This window comes from Siniperca chuatsi, linkage group LG13 (genome assembly GCF_020085105.1).
Source record: "Siniperca chuatsi isolate FFG_IHB_CAS linkage group LG13, ASM2008510v1, whole genome shotgun sequence".
NCBI lineage: Eukaryota > Metazoa > Chordata > Actinopteri > Centrarchiformes > Sinipercidae > Siniperca > Siniperca chuatsi.
Genome location: NC_058054.1, coordinates 19,741,862 through 19,764,202, shown reverse-complemented (window position 1 = coordinate 19,764,202; position 22,341 = coordinate 19,741,862). Strand labels below are relative to the sequence as shown.

At 39.5% G+C, this 22,341-nt stretch overlaps 3 protein-coding genes across 9 annotated transcripts; 1 reads left to right on the top strand and 2 right to left on the bottom strand.

Annotated features, from left to right (window-relative positions):
• Window positions 1–31: 31 nt before the first annotated feature.
• zgc:110269 (probable flap endonuclease 1 homolog) lies at window positions 32–9,347 on the bottom strand. Of its 3 annotated transcripts, XM_044220366.1 has the most exons (12): window positions 5,234–5,262; window positions 4,987–5,104; window positions 3,609–3,675; window positions 3,274–3,376; window positions 2,919–2,973; window positions 2,704–2,765; window positions 2,440–2,576; window positions 1,959–2,019; window positions 1,717–1,848; window positions 1,471–1,616; window positions 1,219–1,363; window positions 32–966 (listed from the first exon to the last, which is right to left on the bottom strand). In XM_044220366.1, exons 2-12 carry the CDS (start codon window positions 5,066–5,068, stop codon window positions 910–912), a joined length of 1,047 nt encoding a protein of 348 aa, XP_044076301.1. In that variant the 5' UTR covers window positions 5,069–5,104; window positions 5,234–5,262; the 3' UTR covers window positions 32–909. The 3 variants fall into 3 exon arrangements, with proteins under 3 accessions (XP_044076301.1, XP_044076302.1, XP_044076300.1); XM_044220367.1 differs by lacking the exons at window positions 4,987–5,104; window positions 5,234–5,262 and adding an exon at window positions 8,059–9,347; XM_044220365.1 differs by having other exon boundaries at window positions 4,987–5,259.
• Window positions 5,341–14,443, bottom strand: LOC122887293 (mitochondrial fission factor homolog A-like). 4 transcript variants are annotated; one of them, XR_006380509.1, is made up of 8 exons: window positions 13,246–13,402; window positions 12,259–12,480; window positions 11,920–12,098; window positions 11,080–11,171; window positions 10,561–10,731; window positions 10,103–10,178; window positions 9,299–9,487; window positions 5,341–9,261 (listed from the first exon to the last, which is right to left on the bottom strand). XR_006380509.1 is itself a non-coding variant. In XM_044220371.1 (8 exons), exons 2-8 carry the CDS (start codon window positions 12,473–12,475, stop codon window positions 8,098–8,100), a joined length of 813 nt encoding a protein of 270 aa, XP_044076306.1. In that variant the 5' UTR covers window positions 12,476–12,480; window positions 13,246–13,402; the 3' UTR covers window positions 5,341–8,097. The 4 variants fall into 4 exon arrangements, 3 of the variants coding, with proteins under 3 accessions (XP_044076306.1, XP_044076305.1, XP_044076304.1); XM_044220371.1 differs by having other exon boundaries at window positions 5,341–8,109; window positions 9,422–9,487; XM_044220370.1 differs by lacking the exon at window positions 13,246–13,402 and adding an exon at window positions 14,331–14,443 and having other exon boundaries at window positions 5,341–9,487.
• Window positions 14,444–15,689: 1,246 nt separating this feature from the next.
• Window positions 15,690–22,100, top strand: stk25b (serine/threonine kinase 25b). 2 transcript variants are annotated; one of them, XM_044220360.1, is made up of 11 exons: window positions 15,690–16,116; window positions 16,930–17,160; window positions 17,301–17,357; window positions 17,506–17,614; window positions 18,410–18,567; window positions 18,822–19,007; window positions 19,432–19,577; window positions 20,074–20,179; window positions 20,250–20,321; window positions 21,544–21,680; window positions 21,855–22,100. In XM_044220360.1, the coding sequence occupies exons 1-11, from the start codon at window positions 16,087–16,089 to the stop codon at window positions 21,874–21,876; spliced, it is 1,254 nt and encodes a 417-aa protein (XP_044076295.1). In that variant the 5' UTR covers window positions 15,690–16,086; the 3' UTR covers window positions 21,877–22,100. The 2 variants fall into 2 exon arrangements, with proteins under 2 accessions (XP_044076295.1, XP_044076294.1); XM_044220359.1 differs by having other exon boundaries at window positions 15,692–16,116; window positions 21,767–22,100.
• Window positions 22,101–22,341: the final 241 nt, after the last annotated feature.

The window sequence follows — 22,341 nt, the reverse complement described above, 5'->3', positions numbered from 1 at the left end:
CAAGAACATCACACAAACAAATCAATTTACACATTATTACATTATTTTAATTTAAAAAGGCCAACAGCATTACATATAAAATATAAAAATAAACACATAAAACATAAAACATACAGTGTATTCTGTGTATACTGTATTTACAAGGATTTTCAAAATAATATACAATGTTCTTCATATGGATTTAAACATCTCACTATCTCTTTAAGACATGATCCCACATTAGTGCTTGTTTTAAAATTCAAGTCTTTGGTCTCTGCCTTGGCACCCTTTACACAACAGGTGCTCATTGAATATCTAGTGATGAGACATCCCGTCTCCAGTTTTGGCCCGGGGGAAAGGCCTCCCTGACAGTGATCTCACTGTTCTCTTTCATAGCCCTCCACTGCCTGCTCTGCTTTTCTTGGTGGCTTTGCAGGAAACTGCTGGATACACTTAAGAACTGCTCAGTGAATTGCATTGTTGCAGACACTGCTGGTAAGACAAGATCAGATTATTGTATCGTCAGTGGGGGTAGTGCTCACATGCAGAGACAAAGACTTGAAGTCAGTGTCTTGCAACATGCCTGTTTTGGCTTCTTCTAAATTTGGCGGTGACTAGATGGCACTTGGAAAAGCGCAGTCCTCTGCTAATGCAAAACCATGATCCAACATGTAAAGCTGCTGCCTCTGAAACTGTTGAAATTAGTGTTACAGAAAATAAAAAGAAAAAAAAGAAAAAAATGGAATACCATTTAGTCAACATGGAGGTCGAATAAGCCATGATAATCAAAAAACAAAATCATGTCATGGCAGAAATTCAAGATTGGGATCACAGATTTGTCTGTCAATGTTTTTGTTCATAATTTTTGAGATATCTGGACAGGCAGACATGGTTTAAAACAACTGCTTTCCAACTTTGATGGTGGCAGCCTTATTTCGACTTTGGTCTCTTTCTGTTGCTGCTCAAAGAGTCTGCAGCTTCCACGGGCTACAGGAAGAAAGAGAGAACAAGTTCAGACAAATCAACACACCACATTTGGATCTACTGACTATTAATTGTGATTTTTTTCAAGTCATAACTGACTGAAGTAGAAATCAAGACTGATCCAGACATTTCAAACTTAGCTTTAAATAGTTAATAGTTAATTTAATCATTATAGCTTTTCATACAATTAATCAAGTTCTGAATCAATTTAATAAGCTTTATTATTTTTGTAGATGATCGTTATGTTATGCTCACCTGATCCCTCTTTCTGGTAACTCTAAAGAAGTCCTCCATGCGAGTCTGCCTGCTACGCCCTTCTGCCCTCTCCTTTTCCCTCTCCTCCCGCTTACTCTCACGCATCTGACGGAACTTCTCCATTCGATGACGGACCCTGTCCTCCCTAAAAACATACCAACATGAACACAGTCCCGGCTGGCTTTGAAAGAGACAGAAAAGCATGTGAAACGAAAGCTCGGCTCGAGCAAAAATACAGCCACGAGTACGTACTTCACGCGTTTGACGTGACAGAGGAACCCAACCAAGGCTTCTTCATCTGGCTCAGTCCAGGTGAGTTCAGGAGCTACGGTTTGTGGTGCATCCAAGAATATCTTCCGCGCTTCTTCATACTTCCAGACATCCGGCACAGGATGGGTCTGAAGGGCAGCAGATACTAGTGTCTTATTAGATCTTGTACTTTTTTGTAAAACAACATACAGAAAGAAAAACTAAGACCACTGGTTGTCTATCAAGTACCTTTCTGTTGATATGCAAAACCACATTCTCAATAGTACGGTGCTTCTGGATCAGTGTCAGAGCTCTCCTAGGACCCAAACCGGTAATCTTTTCACAATAGTCACAGCCCAACAAAATACACAGGTCAACAAACTGGTGGAAGAAAATTGCAAAAGAAGGAAAGTTTGAGCACTTATTTGTATTTCCGTGTTACAAATTATGATTCTATGCTTTCAAAGACGTCTTTAAAGTTTGAGTCTTACCTCCTCGTGACTAATTTGGAGTTTCTCCAACAGCTTGGGTAAAGAATATTCAATGACTTCACTGTGAAGAAGAAGAAGAGCATAGATCAACATTAGATCACTCTGGAAACCTCCCAGCTCTTTTGCAGTGATTTGCAAAGTGATTTCCCTCATAACATATAATGGACTGTATGCAGCTCAGTTTTGTTTTGATATAAGAGGCACCTAGTTAGTTTTCTTCTGAGAGTTACTGTGGCTAAAAAAATACTTCTGTCAGCTCGGCCCAATTTGCTGCTGTTCGTTTTTGTCTGGCAAGCCACCAGCTGACAGGATGATGTCTGACTACTTGTAAGGTAGGGCAAACGCATTTAACAACGTAAATATCTTTGGCATACTTCAGAAAATTGTCAGCATGAATGTGAATTATACTAAGAATTGAATTAAAACATAAGAAAACTCCAGTACAATCTTTTAAGCAACACATGAATCGCACAGTTCTTACCCATCCTTCTTGGCGTTCAGCTGGCGAATGAGAATATTGGCTCCAAACGGCAGTGTGTCCATGTCCTCTGATGCCACAGCGTCCACAGTCCCCTCTCTCACCAGCCGGGCGCACCGTGCCTCAGCGTCCCCTGGAGCCTGGAGCACAAGAGAGAGAGAAAGAGGAGGAGATAAAAATGAAAATTCATGAAGTGAGGGAAGGAAGGAAAGAGACGGCGAGAGAAATATGAACAACTATATATATTCCATGTTTAGCAGGTCGTACCTGGATGACAGGTACACCTAGAAGCTTCAGGAGCTGGAGACAATCTTTGGTCAGGGACGATGCTGCAAGGAGCACAAAGGAGTCAAGATTCACTTGAGAAGACTTGACATTCAAATAATATCCCCAGCATATATATCTCTCAAGAATGTAATGAGTTCTGTAACTAATGAAACTTCAAAACCTGTGCTTGTGGTCATCAGTCTGTGTAGATGTACCTGTGCCAGTGCGGTTGGGGGAGCTCCAACCAGCTGCCTCAGCTCGCTTCTTAAGCTGCGGGGAAAAACAGGAGCTTCGATCAGCACGGGTGGCAGTCACCTGTATCACACTACAGGTGTGTGCTGTCTCATCATATCATATCGCACTGGCCTATCAAATTCACTTTCACTTCCTTGTTTTAGATATTTTCTTCAATAAGCACAAGTACGGAGACCAGTTCCTTCACCATTATGAGCACATGAGGGAAGAATTCGGATTAGTCTCTCTGAGACCCGTGACTGTCCTGCACACACCAGAAGGACATGTTTAGCACCAAGTTGAGTCAAAAGATACAGATGCAAAAGTGTCACTTACAACAGCTGTCTTTTCCCCGGGAGGCTTTCCATCAAACACAAAGACTGGCTTTATGTCATGTTCCAGGAAGGTGAGCGTGCGGAAGAAGAGACCTGTCAGGGGGCTATATAAAGGATATTTCACACAAATACGCTGGCCAAAGAATAGAATCCCTGTACATTGTTGAACATACTATTTTCTGAGACTGTCAAAGGTGTTTTTAATATATTTGATCATATGCAAAATAGATGATTATTATATATAATTCACTAGCTGGAGAAAAAAGAAGCACGGGTGAAAAAAATGTGCTCCACTTTAGCGAGACAGAATGGGTCACCGGTCATCAAGGAGCTCACCTTAGTGAAGGCGTCGCTGCACGGAACTGGTTCATAACAATAGAGGTGTCCAGTGCGATTACTTTTCCTGCAGAGTGTAACACAGCACCAGCAGCATCAGCACCATATAAAACAATTTACCTTTAGTCCTAAATGGCTTGTCTGTCATATCTGCGCTTCAAAAGATCAAAAGTATCAAAATTATTACATTTATTCAAGTACATTATTTAAATATGCTCTATTAAGTACTGTTCCTTTCCTTGTAACAATTTTATTCCACTATATTTTAGAGGAAAATATTCATGTATCAGTCAATTACATAAAAATATAAATAATATTCCAATACTTTATTTTAGTTAAAATTACTTGACTTAGTAAAATCTTAGTATCTTCATCAAATATTTCTAACAGCAGTATTAATAAGCTGTTAGTAGATTTGTATTTATCTAGCTACATGAAATCATTATGAGTTGTATCTTAAGCCCGAGTGACTGTTTCGTCAGAGCCTGACTGCTAATGCCTTGGGCTTTGTGTCCTTTCATATGAGTTAGTTAGACCAGTTAACATACACTGTAATTAAATACTTTAATGTAGCTAACACCATGAGATGAACAATTATTCAGTGACTATTGATTATTATCTGATTAGTTGTAATACTTTAGCAGTGGTGGAAGAAGTATTCAGATCCATTACTTGAGTAAAAGTAGTAATACCACAGTGCACTTTATTACAAGTTAAAGACCTGCACTCAAAATTTGAAGTATTACCAGGAAAGTTAGAAACAAAAGTAAAAGTACTCATTATGCAGAGTGGCTCTTTTCAAAGTGTTTTAATTCTACAGATATTATTGGAATACTGATGAATTTAACATGTAAGCAGCATTTTAATGTTGTGACTGATCAAGGTCGAGCCAATTCTAACTTGGTTATTCTCATCTAAAGCTAATCATGTTTTGTATGGAAAATCTTGAAATCGCAGTGTTTCCCTCTAAAATGTAACGCTAGCTGGTTAACAGGCGTGGTACAAACTAGCAAATAGAAATGGAAATACTCAAGTAACGTTACAAGTACTTTTGTACTAATTGTAACGCTACCTTACTATAGAGTAAATTTCGTTAGTTTTCGTCACTGTAACGTTACTTTAGTATTTACATTTTACTGGTAATATTTCTATACTTTCATTCGGGCAAATCTTTCAGTGAAGTAACGCTAGTGTTGCTTTTAAAGAGGTTTTGTTGTGTAGAGTAAGTAATAGTTGTAAAGTTAACATGAAGTTAGCTAACTGTTAAGCTAGTAGCTAGGCAGGTGACTGTATGCTAACGTTAGCAATCGCCGTTTAACATGACAAAACTAAGTGTGCTAATAAAACAGAGAGATTGGTGTCAGATCAGGTATGGTACCTGTGTAGTCACTGATATCCTTATGAGAAATAGCATCGGGAGCATCTGAGCGGATCAAATCTGCCAGTTTAGTGATCCCCATTGTATTGCCAGCACCAACGTTAACGTTACCGTTTTTCTGTTTATGAAAAGGCCCGGTAGAAGACGAGAAAAAAAAATAGTTCAGGTTTGATTTGTTCCAAATTAATTGCTGTTTGTGGAGGATCTCTGGCGGTACAAATAGACTTGTGTTTTACTTAAACGGCACCTCTCAACAGCGATGTCCACCCAATGCCCCCGGAACTGTCTGTTCCTGGTGTTGCACACTAGCTAATGGAGCAGTAGGGGTCAGCATTACACAGAGGCAGAGGAAACTAACATCCATCATTTATTACAGCAAAAATATTAACAAACAATGAATGTATTCATATGTTACAAAGAAAGTAAAATATATAAATTAAAACTCCAGCTTTAAGTCATAGGTACAGTGCTTAACAGAAGACCAAAGTGTTTTTTATACTTTAATTGCAATCAATTCATGATTCAGAATAGCCACAAAAAGTCAACTATATTTACATGTATCTGCACTTATCTTTTTTTGTATTCTATACACCCGGTGATACATACAGAAGGAAATAAAAACACACTATAACTACATATTCATTGATGTATAATTAATTGTGGTAAATTAGAGATAACCAGACATACAGACTAGGAGAGAGAAATGTTTTAAAATAAATAAATAAATAAAATGGGGGGTGGGTTCCTGATCCTCTAAGATGTGTATGTCTATATGTTATATTTGTTGTTTTATGAATTTCTCTGCAAACTTGCTTCCATCCTTTTTCATTCAGCTCCTATTTCAGAAATCCATCTTTGTTGAATGCTATTATTAGTGTTCATGTTGTTCTCAAGTTTTATATATATTTTTGACAGAGGGATTTTAGTTGCCTTGTTATGTTTTTGGTTGGTTTTTTTTGTTTGTTTTTTTAAATCAGAAAGTTAACTAAGGGGTGCATTTCTTTAGTAGTTTGGTTTTTTGACTGACTGAAATGAGTTTACGGTATTGTTGGTCAGCATTTGAGAATGTGTTTTTAATCCTTTTGAAGCCCGTCCTCGCAGTATGTTATCTGTTCGGTTCAAAGTGGAAGTTTACCAAATCGCTACTTATTTTGTGGCAAAGTCTAAAACAGGAAGAGAAACTGTGGGAGGATCATCATTTTTGCTGTGTTGAAAATACAGGGCCAAAGTACCCTATCGAATGCTTTTTCTGCATCGACTGTTAGCAAAAGCAAATCTTTATTTATTTGACAGTGATCAATTATATTTAAAGTATGCCTTATGTTATCAGCTAACTATCTGTTAAAAACAAAACCACACTGGTCCGCATTTATTATATTTGGCATTATTTCTTTTACCCTCTCTGCTATAATTGATGACAATATTTTTTATCTGAGTTTAATAGTGATATTGGCCTGTATGATGAACGCTCAGTTACATCCTTGCCGTCTTTAGGGATGACTGATTACTGATGAGTTCCAGTTTTCCGAATCTAATGCAAAGTTGTAGACTTGTAGGATCGGTGTCAAATATACCCTTAACTCTTGGTAAAATTCATTTGCATTCCCCGGAGTCTTACCCTTTTAAGTTTCTTTATTTGTCTTAATATTTCGTCTATTGATATCACTTTTATGATGGACGCGTTTTGATGTGAAGTGACTTGTTTTAGTTTAAGTTTTTCAAAATACATTTCCATTTTTGTTGTGTCCGTTCTTCCTAATTCATCCTTTAAATTCTCATGAAATGTTGCGAATGTCTCTGCTATCTCCTCTTATTCATTTATGATTTTATTACTATCATCTTTTAATTTAGTAGTGTAGCATTTACACGTTTGCTTCTTAAGGTTGTATGCCAGCACTTTAATTGAGTTTGGTCCCCCGTCGTAATGTTTTTGTTTTGTGAATATAAGTGATCTCTCTATTTCTTCTGTCAACAATTTATCTAGTTCTGAGCGTTTCTTTTTTAGTTGTATGGTGATAGCGGTGTTAGGGTTAAGTTTGTGCTTATTCTCCAGGAGTTTCATTTGTAATTCAAGCTCCTTTTGAGCTTATTTCTCCTCTTAATACATCTTTTGCTCCTTGCATGAGGGAATTGTTCATTCTAATCTTTAGTTGTCGGGTGTAATCTTCTCCATACGTCTATCAGTCCTATCTCTGCACATGTTCTCCTTAGTATTGTAGCTGTTTTTTCTGCCTTGTGTGTGCTAACAGGGGTTTGGGTCTTACGGTCCATTGTGTAGCTGGCCAAGACTTCCTCCACTCTTTTGTTCTTTTTGGCCAGACCTCCAGACTCCCATAGTTTTGGTTAATTTATGGCATTATTTAATATATTTTAAATCTACTTTGCTTTAAATCTTTAGGTTTGGCATCCTTTTAATATGTTACTGGCCACAAGGTTGAGCCAAATGTTTGTTTTTGTTGTGGCTGTAACATATTCTATATGTAATTAACTTTTTTTTTTTTTTTTTCTCTTTCAATAAAAATATTTATCTGAAAAAGAAAAAAGTGGGCGGCTGTGGCTTGGAGGTAGAGCGGATCGTCTACTAATCGAAAGACTGGCGGTTCGATCCCGGCTTCCCCCAGCCCACATGTCGAAGTGTCCTTGGGCAAGATACTGTACCCCAAATTGCTCGTGAAGGATATTTCTTTGGTGTGTGTGTGTGTGTGTGTGTGTGTGTGTGTGTGTGTGAATGAATTAGTTTCCTTGTACTGATGAGCAGTTGGCAGCTGCCTTCAGTGTATGAATGTGTGTGAATGACATGTAATGTAAAGAGTGGAAAGGCGCTATACAAGTACAGTCCATTCATTATTGAAAAATAATGACATCAATATTTCATCCATCTATTGCACATGACCATACAGACAGTAGCTCTAAGATTTGTATCACACTGTTTGATGAATAGAACCACAAAGTCCATGCTTTTAGTATTGTAGGTAACTTAGTGGAAAAACACGAGTGGTCAAATTCTCTGAAAAAATAAAAATAAATTTGACAAAAGAAAACTTCACATATATAATACCCTATGTACCATACCTTTAGTATTTTTGATGCCACTTCAAACTCACATAATCCCTAGGTATGTGACTGCCAAAGAGGTAAAACAAAAAACAAACAAACAAACAATGATATTAAAGACAAACTACAACCATTGAACAATAAGCTATTCAAGTAGTGTACACAAATGTTTTGGGTAATGCAGAACTCCAAGGACATCCAGGGTAAATGTTATGGCATCTCTAGATTTAGTCATCTTGCTTTGACACTTTAAGAATGGTAGTTTTTGACAAAACTGATAAATCTCAATATCAAACAGACAAGACAGGCCAGGTCTGAGGCTTGGTCCTATAACCAGCTCTGGGCTAGGTTCCCAAAACATTTGTCGCTTAAGTAAATCCTTGTTTCCCCTCTAATCATTCTTCTCCTGAAGCTGAAAAGTCTCTTTTACAAATGTTGTTTACTCTCACAAAGATGAGTGATGGTAAGCATCACAGTAACATCTGTTGTTGCAGTGCAAAGGATTTATCAAGCTTAAAGGTGCAATCAGTAGTATTTTCCTAGCTCTTTGCACAAAATAACAATAATATAATCAGTAAATATTTGCAATTCTTGCTGATTAATACCAGGCACTCCTTTGCTACTTTGCTAGTCCCCATATCCTATTTTATCTCTACCACATTTAGTTTCTCCTAAACTCGAATGAAGCGTCAGACTCAAACTTCACACTGATTCAGAGTTGACATTACATTTGTTGGAGAGCAACCGATGTTACCTATACGGTAACTAGTGTTTGTTGTAGCTGCAACATAGCAAACCTCAGCTCAACACATCAAAAGCAGTTGCTAACATTTTGCAAACATCCAGCTGTAGAGTCATTGTGCTTTGTCTTGCTAGAAGTTTCCTAGTTTATACAGGGATAAAAATCATAAATTAATCTTTGAATGTGAGATATGCTAACTTAGGTTTGCCTCTGGTGTTGTATCCCACCAGATAGTTTGTCGTCAGGTGTGAAAACTAGCCAATGTGTAATTTAGTCACACTGGGTAGCTATACCAAATATTGGTATAGCATAGGTTTTGTAAACATTGGTTATGTTTTACTGCCTCAGGTCTTATCTTATCACTAATCTTCAAATTGGGAAGTGAAATCCCAATATAAAATGTACTACAGAAACATTGTGGTGGAGGACATTCCAGTGTTGTTGTAGTTTCCTGTGGTTGCCTTTAGATGTAGTAAAGACTTTGTAAAGGCATATACTGTATTTCAATGGTTGCACCTTTAACAAGGAATTGCTTTGGCTTCCAGTGTTTTGGGAGACTTGTCTTGTCCCATCTTAGCGACGGAACCAGATCCAGGTGTTAATAAGCCAGAATGCCACAGTGGCAGAATACAGAATCACCTCTCGCTTGGAGCGTTCTTTGTTTTCTTCTTCCAGCAGCTGCAGACGCCGGTTCAACTTCACAATCTGAATGATCACATGAACAAAAAAACATTTTTTCAACATTACTTGTGCTGGGCTTAGGGAAGATTTGCCCAAGTATATACATAAGATTACCACTATCTGGTTTTCAATTTCAATTTAAAGTTTGACGATGTCAAAAGCAGAACTTTATCAAAATCAACAACAGACACAAGGAACTTTGGGGAGTCCTTTTTGATTTTTTTTCCTGATTATCTGTTTTGAAATATTGTTATATCAACCAAACTTGCATAAAACCACACAACTACAGCAGCAACAGTCTTTGAGTACTTTCTTACTTGCCCAGAATGTGATTAGTACTTGTATTGGTAATGTATTTGTTTTTGTTTGTTTACAGCTGAGTGTCTAAAAATCCCAGTTGTAACTTATCACTGGCTGTGTGCTGCTCTGCCAGCATCCTTTGTAAACAGCCTGATATAAGATACATAAGTTTGTTGCGTCAGCATGCCTTCAATGTACCCTAAAGGTTGTAAATTATAAACCTAAAAATAGGAGAAAATACTCACAACAGGCACACTATGCACACCAGAGCAGTGGAGAAGCATATTAAATCACTTATCAGTGACACAAGCAGTCATTTAGGCGTGTGAGACATATTACCTGTCGTCGTAGTGAGGAGGCGTCCACTAAGCCAGACTCATCAGGGTTTATATCCAGGGCCAGGTCCAGGTGTGTCCTGTGGAGATCAACATATCTCAATTTAGAACAGTGACATAATTAACAAAATTAGTCTAGCTCAGAGATCGTCTACATAGCTACACAAACTATCCTGAAAGGGAAGTTTTTTCAACACTCATTTCCTCTGAAGACATTATAGGGACTTTAAGCATATTACATTCATTATATTGTATAATTTCTCCCCTGCATTGGCAGGTTTAAAGTTGCCAACCCAAATAAGGCAAAATGCTGATGAAAGACATGTGTCCCATCAATGACCCTGACAACTTCAGGTACTTCCATTGTGTTTTGTGTTTTCTGCTCACAGAGATCATGGGGGGGGGGGATTTTTTGAAAACAGTGACCTCTGAGAAACTCAACAGACAAAGAAGAGAAGTCACCTGCGATGGCTGTCATCCAGCACTTCAAGGACCTGCTGGTATGCCCGGCGTGTTGTTGACTGGATATAATACAGGAATCCTGCAGCTGTGAAGAGGTTGATGTTTGCATCCTCAGGGGAACAGAGGGGGGGACACAAGCGGACTGGTGGGGCAGAAGGGGAAGGGGTTACACTGGCCGAGAGGTAAGTGGGGAGAAATGGTAAAGAAATAAGATTTTTTTAAACAAACCAAAAGAAATAAGAATAAGAGATAACAAATTCATAATGGAAAGGCAGCAGCAGTCAAGCAGTGTTGTAACAGATATATAGATACACACACACCGATTTTTTTTTCACCTACATGTATGTAGTTCTATGTTTACTTTTACCTATCTTTGTTGTCCTTGTTTTTAGCCTTGCCTATTTCTATCTTCCTGTAAATTGTTCTTGGAACTGTGTGTAAGTACATACATGAGTCAAATTCCTTCACACATACTTGGCAAATAAAGCTGATTCTGATTGACTGTAGATGTGTGCTTACCTTGTATCACCTCTACCGATCTGACTGCTGTGGCGGCAAGATATGTTCTCACTCGCACTGCGTTCCCGTCGAGACCGAGAAGGAAAGTGGGCCTATGAATGATACAAAGATGTGAAATTGTGTCAGGCTCACATTAAAAGTTATAGGTTAAAACCTAATGTGCTATTTTCAAAGCAGGATTGTTTTCACTGACAACACATAATTATTAGATTGAGTACAGCCACATTTAGTCCAGCATAACTGATTGGAACAAGTCAACACTGATTTTGGCCACTTGTAATTGATGTATGATAGCTTCAATATACAACGGAAGGAATCTGATTGTAGGTGCGAATGAGCGGGAGTGTAACACTATCTTCTCTTGTAACTACAATCCCAGGCCTTTGCTGCAAATAATTGTGTTCTTAGTTGATGTACCATGAAGACAAGAGGTCAAAAACTGAAAATAACCGCACTTTTTTTAAACATCATTTTTCACCCAATAACCTTCAAATCATCAGCTTTCTACTCTAACTTCCCAGCCTTACACCTGTCTCCTCCTAATCTGATTAATACCTAAAATGTTACTACATCTACAATATTTTCATCAACAAATGTACGGATACTAACAGTAACTTATGAGTGATATTGTAAAAGTATGTGCCATATCAAAAGTGCCATGTCTTATGACACTGTGTGTGTCTAACCGCAGGCTGCTACCTTTCTATCATGTTATAATGCACAGGACAGTGTATCCCACTATTGGGATCAGTGTCAAGTTCAGTAAATTAAGGACATTCAATTCATTGTAATGAGAAATTAAAAAAAGACACAGAATGAAAACCTTGATTTGACCCTTACCAACTGGCTGGGATTGCTCTGTGAAGTGGTTGTTTGTTCAGTTTCAAGAGAGTCAAGTGGCTGTTCTGTAAGGGTGAGGACACGCGGTGGGGCCTTCATGTTCAGGAGGTCTTCAGGAGGGACGAACTGAATCAGGTCCAAGTCTCGGGGGCAAGAAAAGAGAGGGTCCCCATCATCACCTGTGGAAGAAGAGGGGAGGAGGAGGGAGATAGTGAGGTCAGAAGGATCATGAAAATTGTAAACAAGTGTGTTGACCTAAATTTCAGCTTTCCATGCACAGTTTGTGTATGTGCACAGTATTTTCTGCCATGCACCCTTTTACTGAAGTCCTGTCCTCACCTGCTACAACGATCCTCTCTGGTACCTGCATCAGAGTTGTGTGAATGGGGAGGGGTTGGTGAAGTGGCAGAGACCCTGTTTGCTTCTCTGAGGCCACCTTGAGGGTCTCAGGGATTCGCATGCGCTGGCTGATGCCCTCTGTGTACTCCAGCTCATAATGGATGCGGTTCATCTCAGCCACATCTGCAGAGGGGGAGGTGAAAGTTGGCCCACTCATCCAGCCTGTGGACAGATCAAATGGAGGGAAATGGAAAAACACTTATATAAATACTGAACAGATAATAGGGAAGACTAGCGTGCAAGTTAGGATGTAGACATTTAAGCTACACGTCAGTGATGGCAGAGGCAGGAGGGTCAAATGTGAAATAACACACATCAAAGCTCATATCTGTGAGTTCTGGATGTTTGTCATCTCCCTCATATGAATGTCAGTAGCCTGTCTGCAATGTCATCCTGGTTTTCTTATTTTAGTTGAACGCAGTATAATAACTATACCTAATTTAAAATGGCAGATATGGTGAATTAAGCCCTTACTAATTGGCTCAGTGGCTTAAAGTACTACCCAAAATATGCTCTCTGGCCCGTGTGAAAGGGCATGTCCCATAGAGGAACCAAATTAGCCCGAGGGTGGAGAGTATGCGGTGTATCAGCCAAAGCTAATAAACCATATCTTAGAAATAACATTTCACATTATGTTGCATGAAATTATATAACGTTGACATGATGTGTAGCTGTTGTTGACACATGGCTTCAATGTCACTGAATGAAAATCCACATAATACGCCATGCCTAGCATGTACGTTAGCTTAAATCTAGCTAATGTTACCAGTATGTCATGTCTGACAAGCGTTAGCTAATGTTATCTTAATCAAACACGTTAGCTAAGCAGTGCGTTGACAACAGCTGACTGACTGCAGTCACAAGCTGGCTAACCAGACATATCTAACGTTATTGCTTCACTTGGCTTTAGCTTCATTTACTACTTACCGTTATGGTTTTAGCACAGGAGTTTAAAATGTCATGTGTCAAATGTGTCGTTTTGTATTATTAACAAAATTAACCGTGACGGACGACGAGTGAAACCAAAAGTCACACCGCTTCAAGCTAGCGTGTGGTGTGCAGCCCTTCCTTTGTACAGTCTATGGTGTAGCCGGGTGTAGCACGCCCCGTGTGCCCGCTGGGGCGGGGCGTATGAGCTACACCGGCAGGCCAACCGAGCCGCACCAGCAGGCGGCACCCAGGTCGGAAAACAAGCGCACACAAGTATCACGCTCAAATGAGTTGGTTCAGATACAATGTTTGTGTAACTGGTGTAATTAATACAAAACAATACAAAGCTATTATTTAGAATAGTTTACCATTAACACATAGGTTAATGTGTGTGGTTATTCCAGCTGTAATTAAATGTATCCATTATAATCAGACTAATACACTTCCTTACTTGCAGAGAGAACAGTTTTCATTTCCCCTGACAATCGAACACATACAAATGGTTTCATGAGGAACAATTGTTGAGAATTATTGGAAAATTATTGTCAAAAATTACTTTTTCCATCATGAAAATCAATTTTTATCCGAATTGGATAAGTACTATTTCTATAAACAAAAAATTGCTGACTTCAATAAGAGAAAGGGTCAATATGGTGTAGCACAAAATTCTGGGCCCTATACATAAGCAGTCTCCGTGGGCCCCCTTCCTCTCTTGATGGAATAACTTTTAGTTATTAACATTGTTAGGAGATGATGAGGGACCTGCCGCTGCTCCACTCTCTGTGGCTGTTTCTGAAACTGAGGGCCATGTGGTTCATGATGTTAAGCTTTGCAAGGTAATGTTGATAGATATAGTGTCATCTGACATTGTAGCTATGATGTTGATTAATTTATGATGTACAATGCAAATATGCTCCAAGCTAGATTCCTGGCTGACTGCCTTCAATCGAAACAACTGCTGACAGCTTAAACCATTCTTAAACTGTGTTAGTTGTGCTCAACGTTTTTTCTTTTGGAAGAAATTAGTCAAAAGTAGTTTTCCCTCAGTTTGCTAGCTTTCTTTTCTTTTTTGGTAGGCTTACCCTGACGTCCCTCTCTCGGAGAAAGACATGACTCACAGTGCACTGTGCAGCTCCAGCATCAGCAGCCACTCGGGTCGATTAGCTGCTTTAGTGACGTATCCTAGCTCAGGAGGAGGGACTAAACCATTTTACGCCCTTTGAGAGGGGCCTCAGAGAGCCTCCACTATTTTTGGGGGTGCGGCGGCAGGGGATTCACAAAGTTCAGTCTCTCAACCGGCAGCAGTTTTAATTTAGTTAGGACAGTAATTACTTAGAAATATACAAATTGCAAACAAAAACAAACTTTTCATTCCAGGCTTGTCGAGGGCCTTCCCCCCTTTTGGGGCCCTAGGTAGTCAGTCCCACTTTTCCTCCCACAGCGACGCCCCAAATGGTAATAAACTTGGTCTTCTTCATCAGCACCAGTTAAAGTACTGTAAATTAATTTTACAGTTATGAATTTTACGCTGAAAACGTGTAACTGCAGAGAAACAGGATTTCCTCAGAGGAGCAAACATGTTCCTTGTCATTTTTAATGATTTGTATAGAGATATTTGGTCACTCACAGTTAAAACAATGTGTATGCACATGGTTCACTAGGCTACCTGTAAATTCAGTAAGAGGACATCTGCATCTGAACTTGTGCTGAAGATTGACCTTTTGCATTTTGGGTGATGACAGTGACTTTAGGTATGTCTTCCAGTGACAGTAACTGCAACTTCCAGTAGTTAATTGTGCTGTATATTTTCTGACCAGCATTTTTTGGACTTTGTTAAAACAGCAAGATGTACAGTGTTTTGGTACGTGTGCAGCTTATAAGCAGATGTGTCCACGCATATGCGTAATGTAAAACGCATATTTAGAGGTACAAATTCACTGCAGTGGGCAATTACTGGGCTAGTGCAAATGTTTTCAATACAAAATATGCACACATCTAAAACAGTTCAGGTGCATCAAAGGGGCTCTAATATATAGCTAATATGGGCTGCAAACAATTTGCATTATCCACTGTGCATTGTGCTTAAATCAATGTTATTATAGCTTGTTTACAGGGCATTTGCAGTCTATTAAACTCAAAAGACATACCCAAATCATATGTTGCTTTAAGGAGCGTAAAATTCAACCAATAGTTGTCTGCTCAAAGAACTAGAACTTGGCCTCAGGTTTGCTAGTTACTCTGCTTTAAATCGATTAAACACAAATTATCAGAAACACAATGTAGGTACAGTTTTTATGGCTTAATTCAATCAAACACAAATTAGTTGCAATGAGCCTGAATGTATATGTATATTTATAACGTATATTTCAGGTTTTCAGGTACCTCAACACAGACGCTTAACAGAGCTTAGAAATACAACTCCCACAATTCCGCCTTCTTCAAAACCAATGCGCATGCGTCCTCCGTCTGGGCCATTATTTTGTCCTCCTCAAGCTTCAAATGAACAACAGGCTAGACGTTCCTTGAAATGAATTAAATATTAATACACGGAAGGAGCATTTTTTCTTCTTGTTCATCGCCGCCGACATAAATGGAGTCTCTCGGTCAATAGCTTGTTGTCTCGCCGGGCTCTTCAGTCCTCTGTTGGACTTGGAGGCCGAAAACAGAGCGCGGAGTGACAGCCCCGTTAAAGCCAGCAGATTGGGTGTTTATCCATTTGGCTAGCGACAGAGCTAGCTTCCTAGACAGCTAAGAGGGGAGAAAACCCGAAAGGACCATTTGATAACTTCGGAAAGAGAGAGCTGTGGCTGTCCCTGTCCCGTCCAACCTGCAGGGGGGATGGCACACCTTCGAGACATGCACAACCAGGTAGGACAGAAATCCTCTTTTCACTAACTGTCACCTCCCTTCTTCTTGTCCAAGACAAGGCGAACCCCCATGACTGTCAGGCTTTCCATGAATATGTGGGTGGGGGTCTAAGCCATCTACGCAAGTGATAAAACGTACTATATACACATATATATGAATTCATGAATTTCTTTATTTCCTTGCCACTGTCAGCATCAGGGGAAAGACTGCCAAAGCAACCAATAAGCTGACGAAAACATGTAATTAGAAACTCTAAATTTCATTAAATTATACAGCAATATTTTAAAAGTATCCATTGGTTTAGAATTGTACTTGTCACATACTGTAGATGCTAAAATGTTTTAAATTGAATGACTTCTTTATCTGCCTCCCACTCCTAGTCAAATCATCACTCATTTCCTGCTGTTATGGAGAGAGAAAACCACTGAACTTTCAAGTGTCATGCCTCTTGAATTACGTAGTCGATAGTCTATATATGGGCCTTGACTGAATAGATGGGTATTGACACAGATAAGAAAGGTTAATCATCCATCATCTTTTTTTATATGAGCAGTGGATGAGAACATTATTATATAGGCCAACAGATAGATGTAACTCCTACTGTCACATCTAATTAACCTTTTTAAAAGAGCATCCATATGGGAAACAAGCCGTGTGCTCTAAGCAAGACTTCTGTGCTGTTCAGGTGCTTGGCAAGAGACACACACACACACACACACACACTCACTCATGTACACACAAATAAGCCTCTAAGAACAGTCATCATGATGTAAACTCAATACTTGAATGCTTTCTTTGCTGTCACTGGATCAGAATACCCGGTTGGACCCAGAGGAGTACTTCACCAAGCAGGAGCGGATTGGGAAGGGTTCCTTCGGAGAGGTCTACAAAGGCATCAACAATCGTACGAAGGAGGTGGTGGCGATTAAAATTATAGATCTGGAGGAGGCAGAGGATGAGATCGAAGACATTCAACAGGAGATCACAGTGCTGAGCCAGTGTGATAGCCCTTTTGTTACCAAGTATTATGGATCATACCTGAAGGTGAGAGGATAACACAAATAACAAAGCGACACATACACAGATTATTTCCAGTTATCAATACGAAGATGTTGGCAAAGGCAACGCAGTATTTTTAAATCTTAAACTTTAAACGTCTTTCATCAAGTATTTTTTCTTCTCAGGGGACCAAGCTATGGATTATCATGGAGTATTTAGGTGGAGGATCTGCTCTGGATCTGGTAAGAAGATTTATATTTTTATACAGCTTACAAAGTTTCATACAAATCTTACGAAGCTGCACTTTTTATACTTGAGAAGCCAAACTTGACCTGTTCTGCTCTCTCCCAACTTCCACGTTTTTCTGATTTATTTGTTCCCCCTTCCTAGCTCCGTCCAGGGCCTCTTGAAGAGACTTACATTGCTACTATACTGAGGGAAATACTGAAGGGGCTGGAGTATCTGCACTCTGAAAGGAAGATACACAGAGATATCAAAGGTAATACGCAAAGTCCCCTCTTTGTCATCTTATAGATATCAATATATATCATTTTACAGTGTTGTCCTGTTACAAAGCCAGATATCGTACTCATAATTCAGAGTTAATTTGCAGCAGTATGGTGTACTGAGTAGAGAGATTATCCATTAACTTTTAAATGCTTTGATTCAAGCTCCTTCTCAGCAAGTAAATGCTGCATTGAGCAAGACACTGAATGTTGAGCAGTGATGAGGCAGCGGTGGAGTAACAACATGTGTATCCAGTCTTAACCAGATGCTGGACAGAATTAGTCCGCACACTGAAATATGCTACCAAGCTGCATACATTTATTAACACCCTCTGTGAGCATGAAATCTCACAACATACTGTAGGTGTTAAATTTATATCTGTGTGTGGAGCTTTTTTTTTCTGTTTAAGTCAACAAAGATGGAAAATAATTAAGAGCATTGTGTTGATTATCTACATAGAGTCTGTAAGGCGCCGTTACTTATCTCCTGATGTCTGAAGCGGTTTGTGTTCTTCACAGTGAAACTGGGGAAGAGACTCCAAAGTGTCCTTTGTCCTTTGTCCATGCATCTGTAATGCACAATATCCTAACTAATTATTGTTCTGGCATTTCAAAAATTACACTTGATTGTCCTAAATAAGCTGCTACAACACTTCATTGCTCATCTCAAAATGAGACTCCATCATTCATGCTGGGTGGCATGTTTATTGACGCCATGTTTTTAGCATTACTTGTATTACTCGTTCTTGCATTTTGACTGTATTTCTTTTTCTGTCTCTTTCTCCTAGCTGCCAATGTGCTCTTGTCGGAGCAGGGCGATGTGAAGCTGGCTGATTTCGGGGTGGCGGGACAGCTAACAGATACCCAGATTAAGAGGAACACGTTTGTCGGCACACCTTTCTGGATGGCTCCAGAGGTCATCAAACAGTCAGCCTATGACTTCAAGGTGAGGCTGCTTTGAGTGAACACTGTCTTCAGGTTTGTTTGTCTGCTTGTTTTGTTTCTTTCTCACTTTTGGGTGAAAAGATGTCTCACTTTGGTACTTTGAATCGAGCCTATGAAGAGATAATGTTTTGTTATTGATGGAAGCACTGATAAGTAGACGCTACATGAAATTTTTATTTTAATTCCTTACACAGTTTCCGTTGCCTGTATGTGAAGTTAACACACCTTATTTACACATTTCACTCTCCCCCTCAGGCTGATATTTGGTCCCTGGGAATCACTGCCATTGAGTTGGCTAAAGGGGAACCCCCCAACTCTGACCTACACCCCATGAGGGTCCTTTTCCTCATCCCGAAAAACACTCCACCCACACTTGAGGGACCTTACAGCAAGCCCTTCAAAGAGTTTGTGGAGGCTTGTCTAAATAAAGACCCTCGTTTTGTAAGTATTACACCTGCATCCATCTGCAAGCACTGTAGCAGAACTAAAGTGGGATTAGACGTGCTTGTTTGGGCTAAATAAGATCAGAAAATTGGGAAGTAATTCCAGGTTGGCTGCTGCTCTGAGTGTAAGACTTCGGTCATTTATCCTACCAAATACTTTTGTGATTGGATTAGCATACCTTGTCCTTAATAGGAATTAAAATTTGTGCTGTACCTTCTCAAATATTCAAACCCAATCCAAATCACATTCTTGTTCAATCTAAGTAATGCGATGGTTGACTCATTACTGAAGCTTCTTTTAGCATGTTATAACAACTGTTCCCAGCTGTGTGCTTCGTCTTCCAGCTTCAGAGGCTACCGATGATACTGCCACTGAATGTTAATCTTTTTGCTGCTTCTGTCTTACTAACATGTCTGCACAGAGGCCAACAGCCAAAGAGCTCGTGAAGCACAAGTTCATCACACGTTACACCAAGAAGACGGCCTATCTGACAGAGCTGATTGACCGCTACCGCCGCTGGAAGTCAGAGGGGCACGGGGAGGAATCCAGCTCTGACGACTCAGATATGTGAGTCTCAAGAACACACATTCATACCCTCCACTTGCCTTTCCAAAGGATCTATTCACAGCCACTTAGGTAAATTAGTGATACTAAACTGATCTATTAGAGAATTTCAGGATGACATTACGGATGATTTACTGGAAAAATTGGTTGCCCACCAAGTAGTATCAGCAATGAACCTTTTTGTGTTGCCTATTTTAAAATTTGTGTCAGCTGTACAAGCTTGTGACAAATTCCAGGATTGCCAAATATCAGGACTGATTGTATGGGCATGCCTCCACCTCTTCCTGCTAATATGAAACAGTTAAAAAGAGAGGATAATACACATGTACACACACATGTAAATCCACACAATTGTCCTTGATAGAAACCATTATTTTTTGAATGTACTAAAATTAGGTCATTGATTCGGGTCATGTTGGTGCCCCTCACATTTTAAAATATCTCTTTCTCTCCTCTTATTTCTCCTTCCTTCATTCTTCTCTTTCCGTCCGTCCTTCAGGGATGCTGATGGTGATGTGGATCAGTGTCCCATGTGGACCTTCCCCACGGTTAGACCCAACTCTTTGAACAAGTTACAGAAGGGCTACACACACACAGATTCAGAGGTAAGACACACAGCAGCACACAGAGTCATATTTTTTAACTTTTTCCTAACACCCTTATTCCTCTTCCCAGTCAGGAGATTCGGTGAAAAGGCAACCCAAGTCACAATGCTTGTCAGCTTTGGTAACACCCATCTTCAGAGAGGTAGGCCGAACATCCAAACCAGGGATGGGGATTATATAACTTTGAATTTCATTTTACTTCTAATGATTTTAGAGCAAGGGGCAAACACCAAAACACATTTATTTAGAACACAAACAAAAATGTCCATTTAAATAATGTTGTATAAATTTGGCACCTCTAAGTACAAGAGAGGACAGTTTCCTGAACACAGTAAAAATGTAACCAAGAGCAGGCCTTAAAGGGACAGTTCACCCCAAAAACAAAAATTTTCCTCCTACCTGTAGTGCTATTTATCCATCTAGATTGTTTTGGTGTGAGTTGCAGAGTTTTGGAGATATTGGTCGTAGAGATGTCTGCCTTTTTTGAATATAATGGGACTATATGGCACTCGGCTTGTGGTGCTCAAAGTGCCAAAAAATACGTTTGAAAAACTCAACAGCAATGTCTCTTTCCAGAAATCATGACCCGGTTACTCAAGATAATCCACAGACCTTGTTGTGAGCAGTTTCATGTAGGAACTATCAGTAGAAAGAAAATAGTTCTTACATGAAACTGCTCACAACAACTCTGTGGATTATCTTGAATAACAATTTCTGCAAAGAGACATTGCTGTTGAGTTTTTTAAATGTATTTTTTGGCGCTTTGAGCACCACAAGCCGAGTGCCATATAGTCCCATTATATTAAAAAAAGGCAGACATCTCTACGACCGATATCTCCAAAACTCTGCAACTCACACCAAAACAATCTAGATAGATAAATAGCACTACAGGTAGGAGGAAAATTTGTATTTTTGATTTGGGGGTGAACTTTAATCTAGAAGAGTTAATCTTGTCTAAAAAAGAAAAAATTTAAACACTTGTGTGAGTCCTGTTAAGTATGAGCACATAGCACTGACTTGAGGGTGCTCATATTAACTGGATCACCAAAAGCCCATCATTTTGTGGATTTGGGGGGGAAAACAGACCAAAATAAATAGCCAGAAAAAAGAAGAGCTCTACAAACACAATACCAAAAAATCTTAAAGTTGTCAGCACTTACAGACAATTTCCTCCTGGTACATTAATTGCATGGATAACAATGCAAATCTGGGCTGCAGACATGATATGATCTGCACTGCATTTTCTTTGTACATGTGAAAGCGGTCTTGGAAACGGATTTCATCAAATTCATTGAGCGGGTTGCTCCTGTCAGTACATGTCTGACTGATGGGTTTCTCTCTATTTGTTTTTTCCCTACCACCAGTTGAAGGAGAAGCGACGGGCGAGTGGCGGGGGCGTAGGAGCCATTGAGGAGCTGGAAAACGCCTTCAACCTGGCCGAGGAGTCCTGTCCAGGCATCTCCGACCGCCTTGTAACACACATGATGGAGCGAGTGTGCAGGTGACATACTGACCACTATCACAACTGTCAGCTGGGATGTCAACATTCATTTATTTGAATTAATCGATTTCATGTCGTTCTTTCAGGTTTTCTTTAAATGGTAACACCACCCCGTCTTCGCGGTGAAACCCCAGATGGATGTAACTTAACCCTGCCCCCTTTTCTGTCTCCCAGACCCACCCAACGCCTCAGATAAGGACCACAGAAGACACCCACCCACCCCCCACCACACCTCGTATCTTTGCTCCCTTCCCAGTCCTGTCCCCCTAAGAGATCTTTTAATTAGTTATAATTAAATATTTTTACAGTTTTTCTTTAAGAGCGGAGAGTATTTAAGACAAAAAAGCCATGACATTTAGAGCGTTGTGTATACCTGTTAGACTGAGAAGAAAAAAACTATAATAAAGTCTATGGAAAATGTCCCATTGTCTTTAGTGTTTGGTGTTACTCAGATTCTCACAAGCAAGAATGGCCCAAATAGTTATTTGGATAAAAAGATTTGTTGTATAAAGTTATCTGCAACCACAACACAATAAGAAAGGATGGATTACAGTTTCTACACTTCTACAGCAGGTTTATTCTGGTATATATCATTAAAATACCAGCTGGCCCATGTTGCTGATTTAACAGCATCTTCCTTTTTGTCTGCTTGATGCTCCTC

What these genes read in the sequence shown, in the direction of transcription:
- zgc:110269 (XM_044220366.1), bottom strand. Translation starts at nt 5,068, where the DNA reads ATGGGGATCACTAAACTGGCAGATTTGATCCGCTCAGATGCTCCCGAT. An exon ending in GCAGCGACGCCTTCACTAAG is followed by an intron (nt 3,377 to 3,608) that starts GTGAGCTCCTTG and finishes TCCTTTATATAG; the next exon opens with CCCCCTGACAGGTCTCTTCT. An exon ending in CCCCAACCGCACTGGCACAG is followed by an intron (nt 2,766 to 2,918) that starts GTACATCTACAC and finishes TGCTCCTTGCAG; the next exon opens with CATCGTCCCTGACCAAAGAT.
- LOC122887293 (XM_044220370.1), bottom strand. Translation starts at nt 12,475, where the DNA reads ATGAGTGGGCCAACTTTCACCTCCCCCTCTGCAGATGTGGCTGAGATG. An exon ending in CTGGATGACAGCCATCGCAG is followed by an intron (nt 10,179 to 10,560) that starts GTGACTTCTCTT and finishes TGATCTCCACAG; the next exon opens with GACACACCTGGACCTGGCCC. An exon ending in CCTCCTCACTACGACGACAG is followed by an intron (nt 9,488 to 10,102) that starts GTAATATGTCTC and finishes GTGATCATTCAG; the next exon opens with ATTGTGAAGTTGAACCGGCG.
- stk25b (XM_044220359.1), top strand. Translation starts at nt 16,087, where the DNA reads ATGGCACACCTTCGAGACATGCACAACCAG. An exon ending in TTCGAGACATGCACAACCAG is followed by an intron (nt 16,117 to 16,929) that starts GTAGGACAGAAA and finishes TCACTGGATCAG; the next exon opens with AATACCCGGTTGGACCCAGA. An exon ending in ACACACACACAGATTCAGAG is followed by an intron (nt 20,180 to 20,249) that starts GTAAGACACACA and finishes TCCTCTTCCCAG; the next exon opens with TCAGGAGATTCGGTGAAAAG.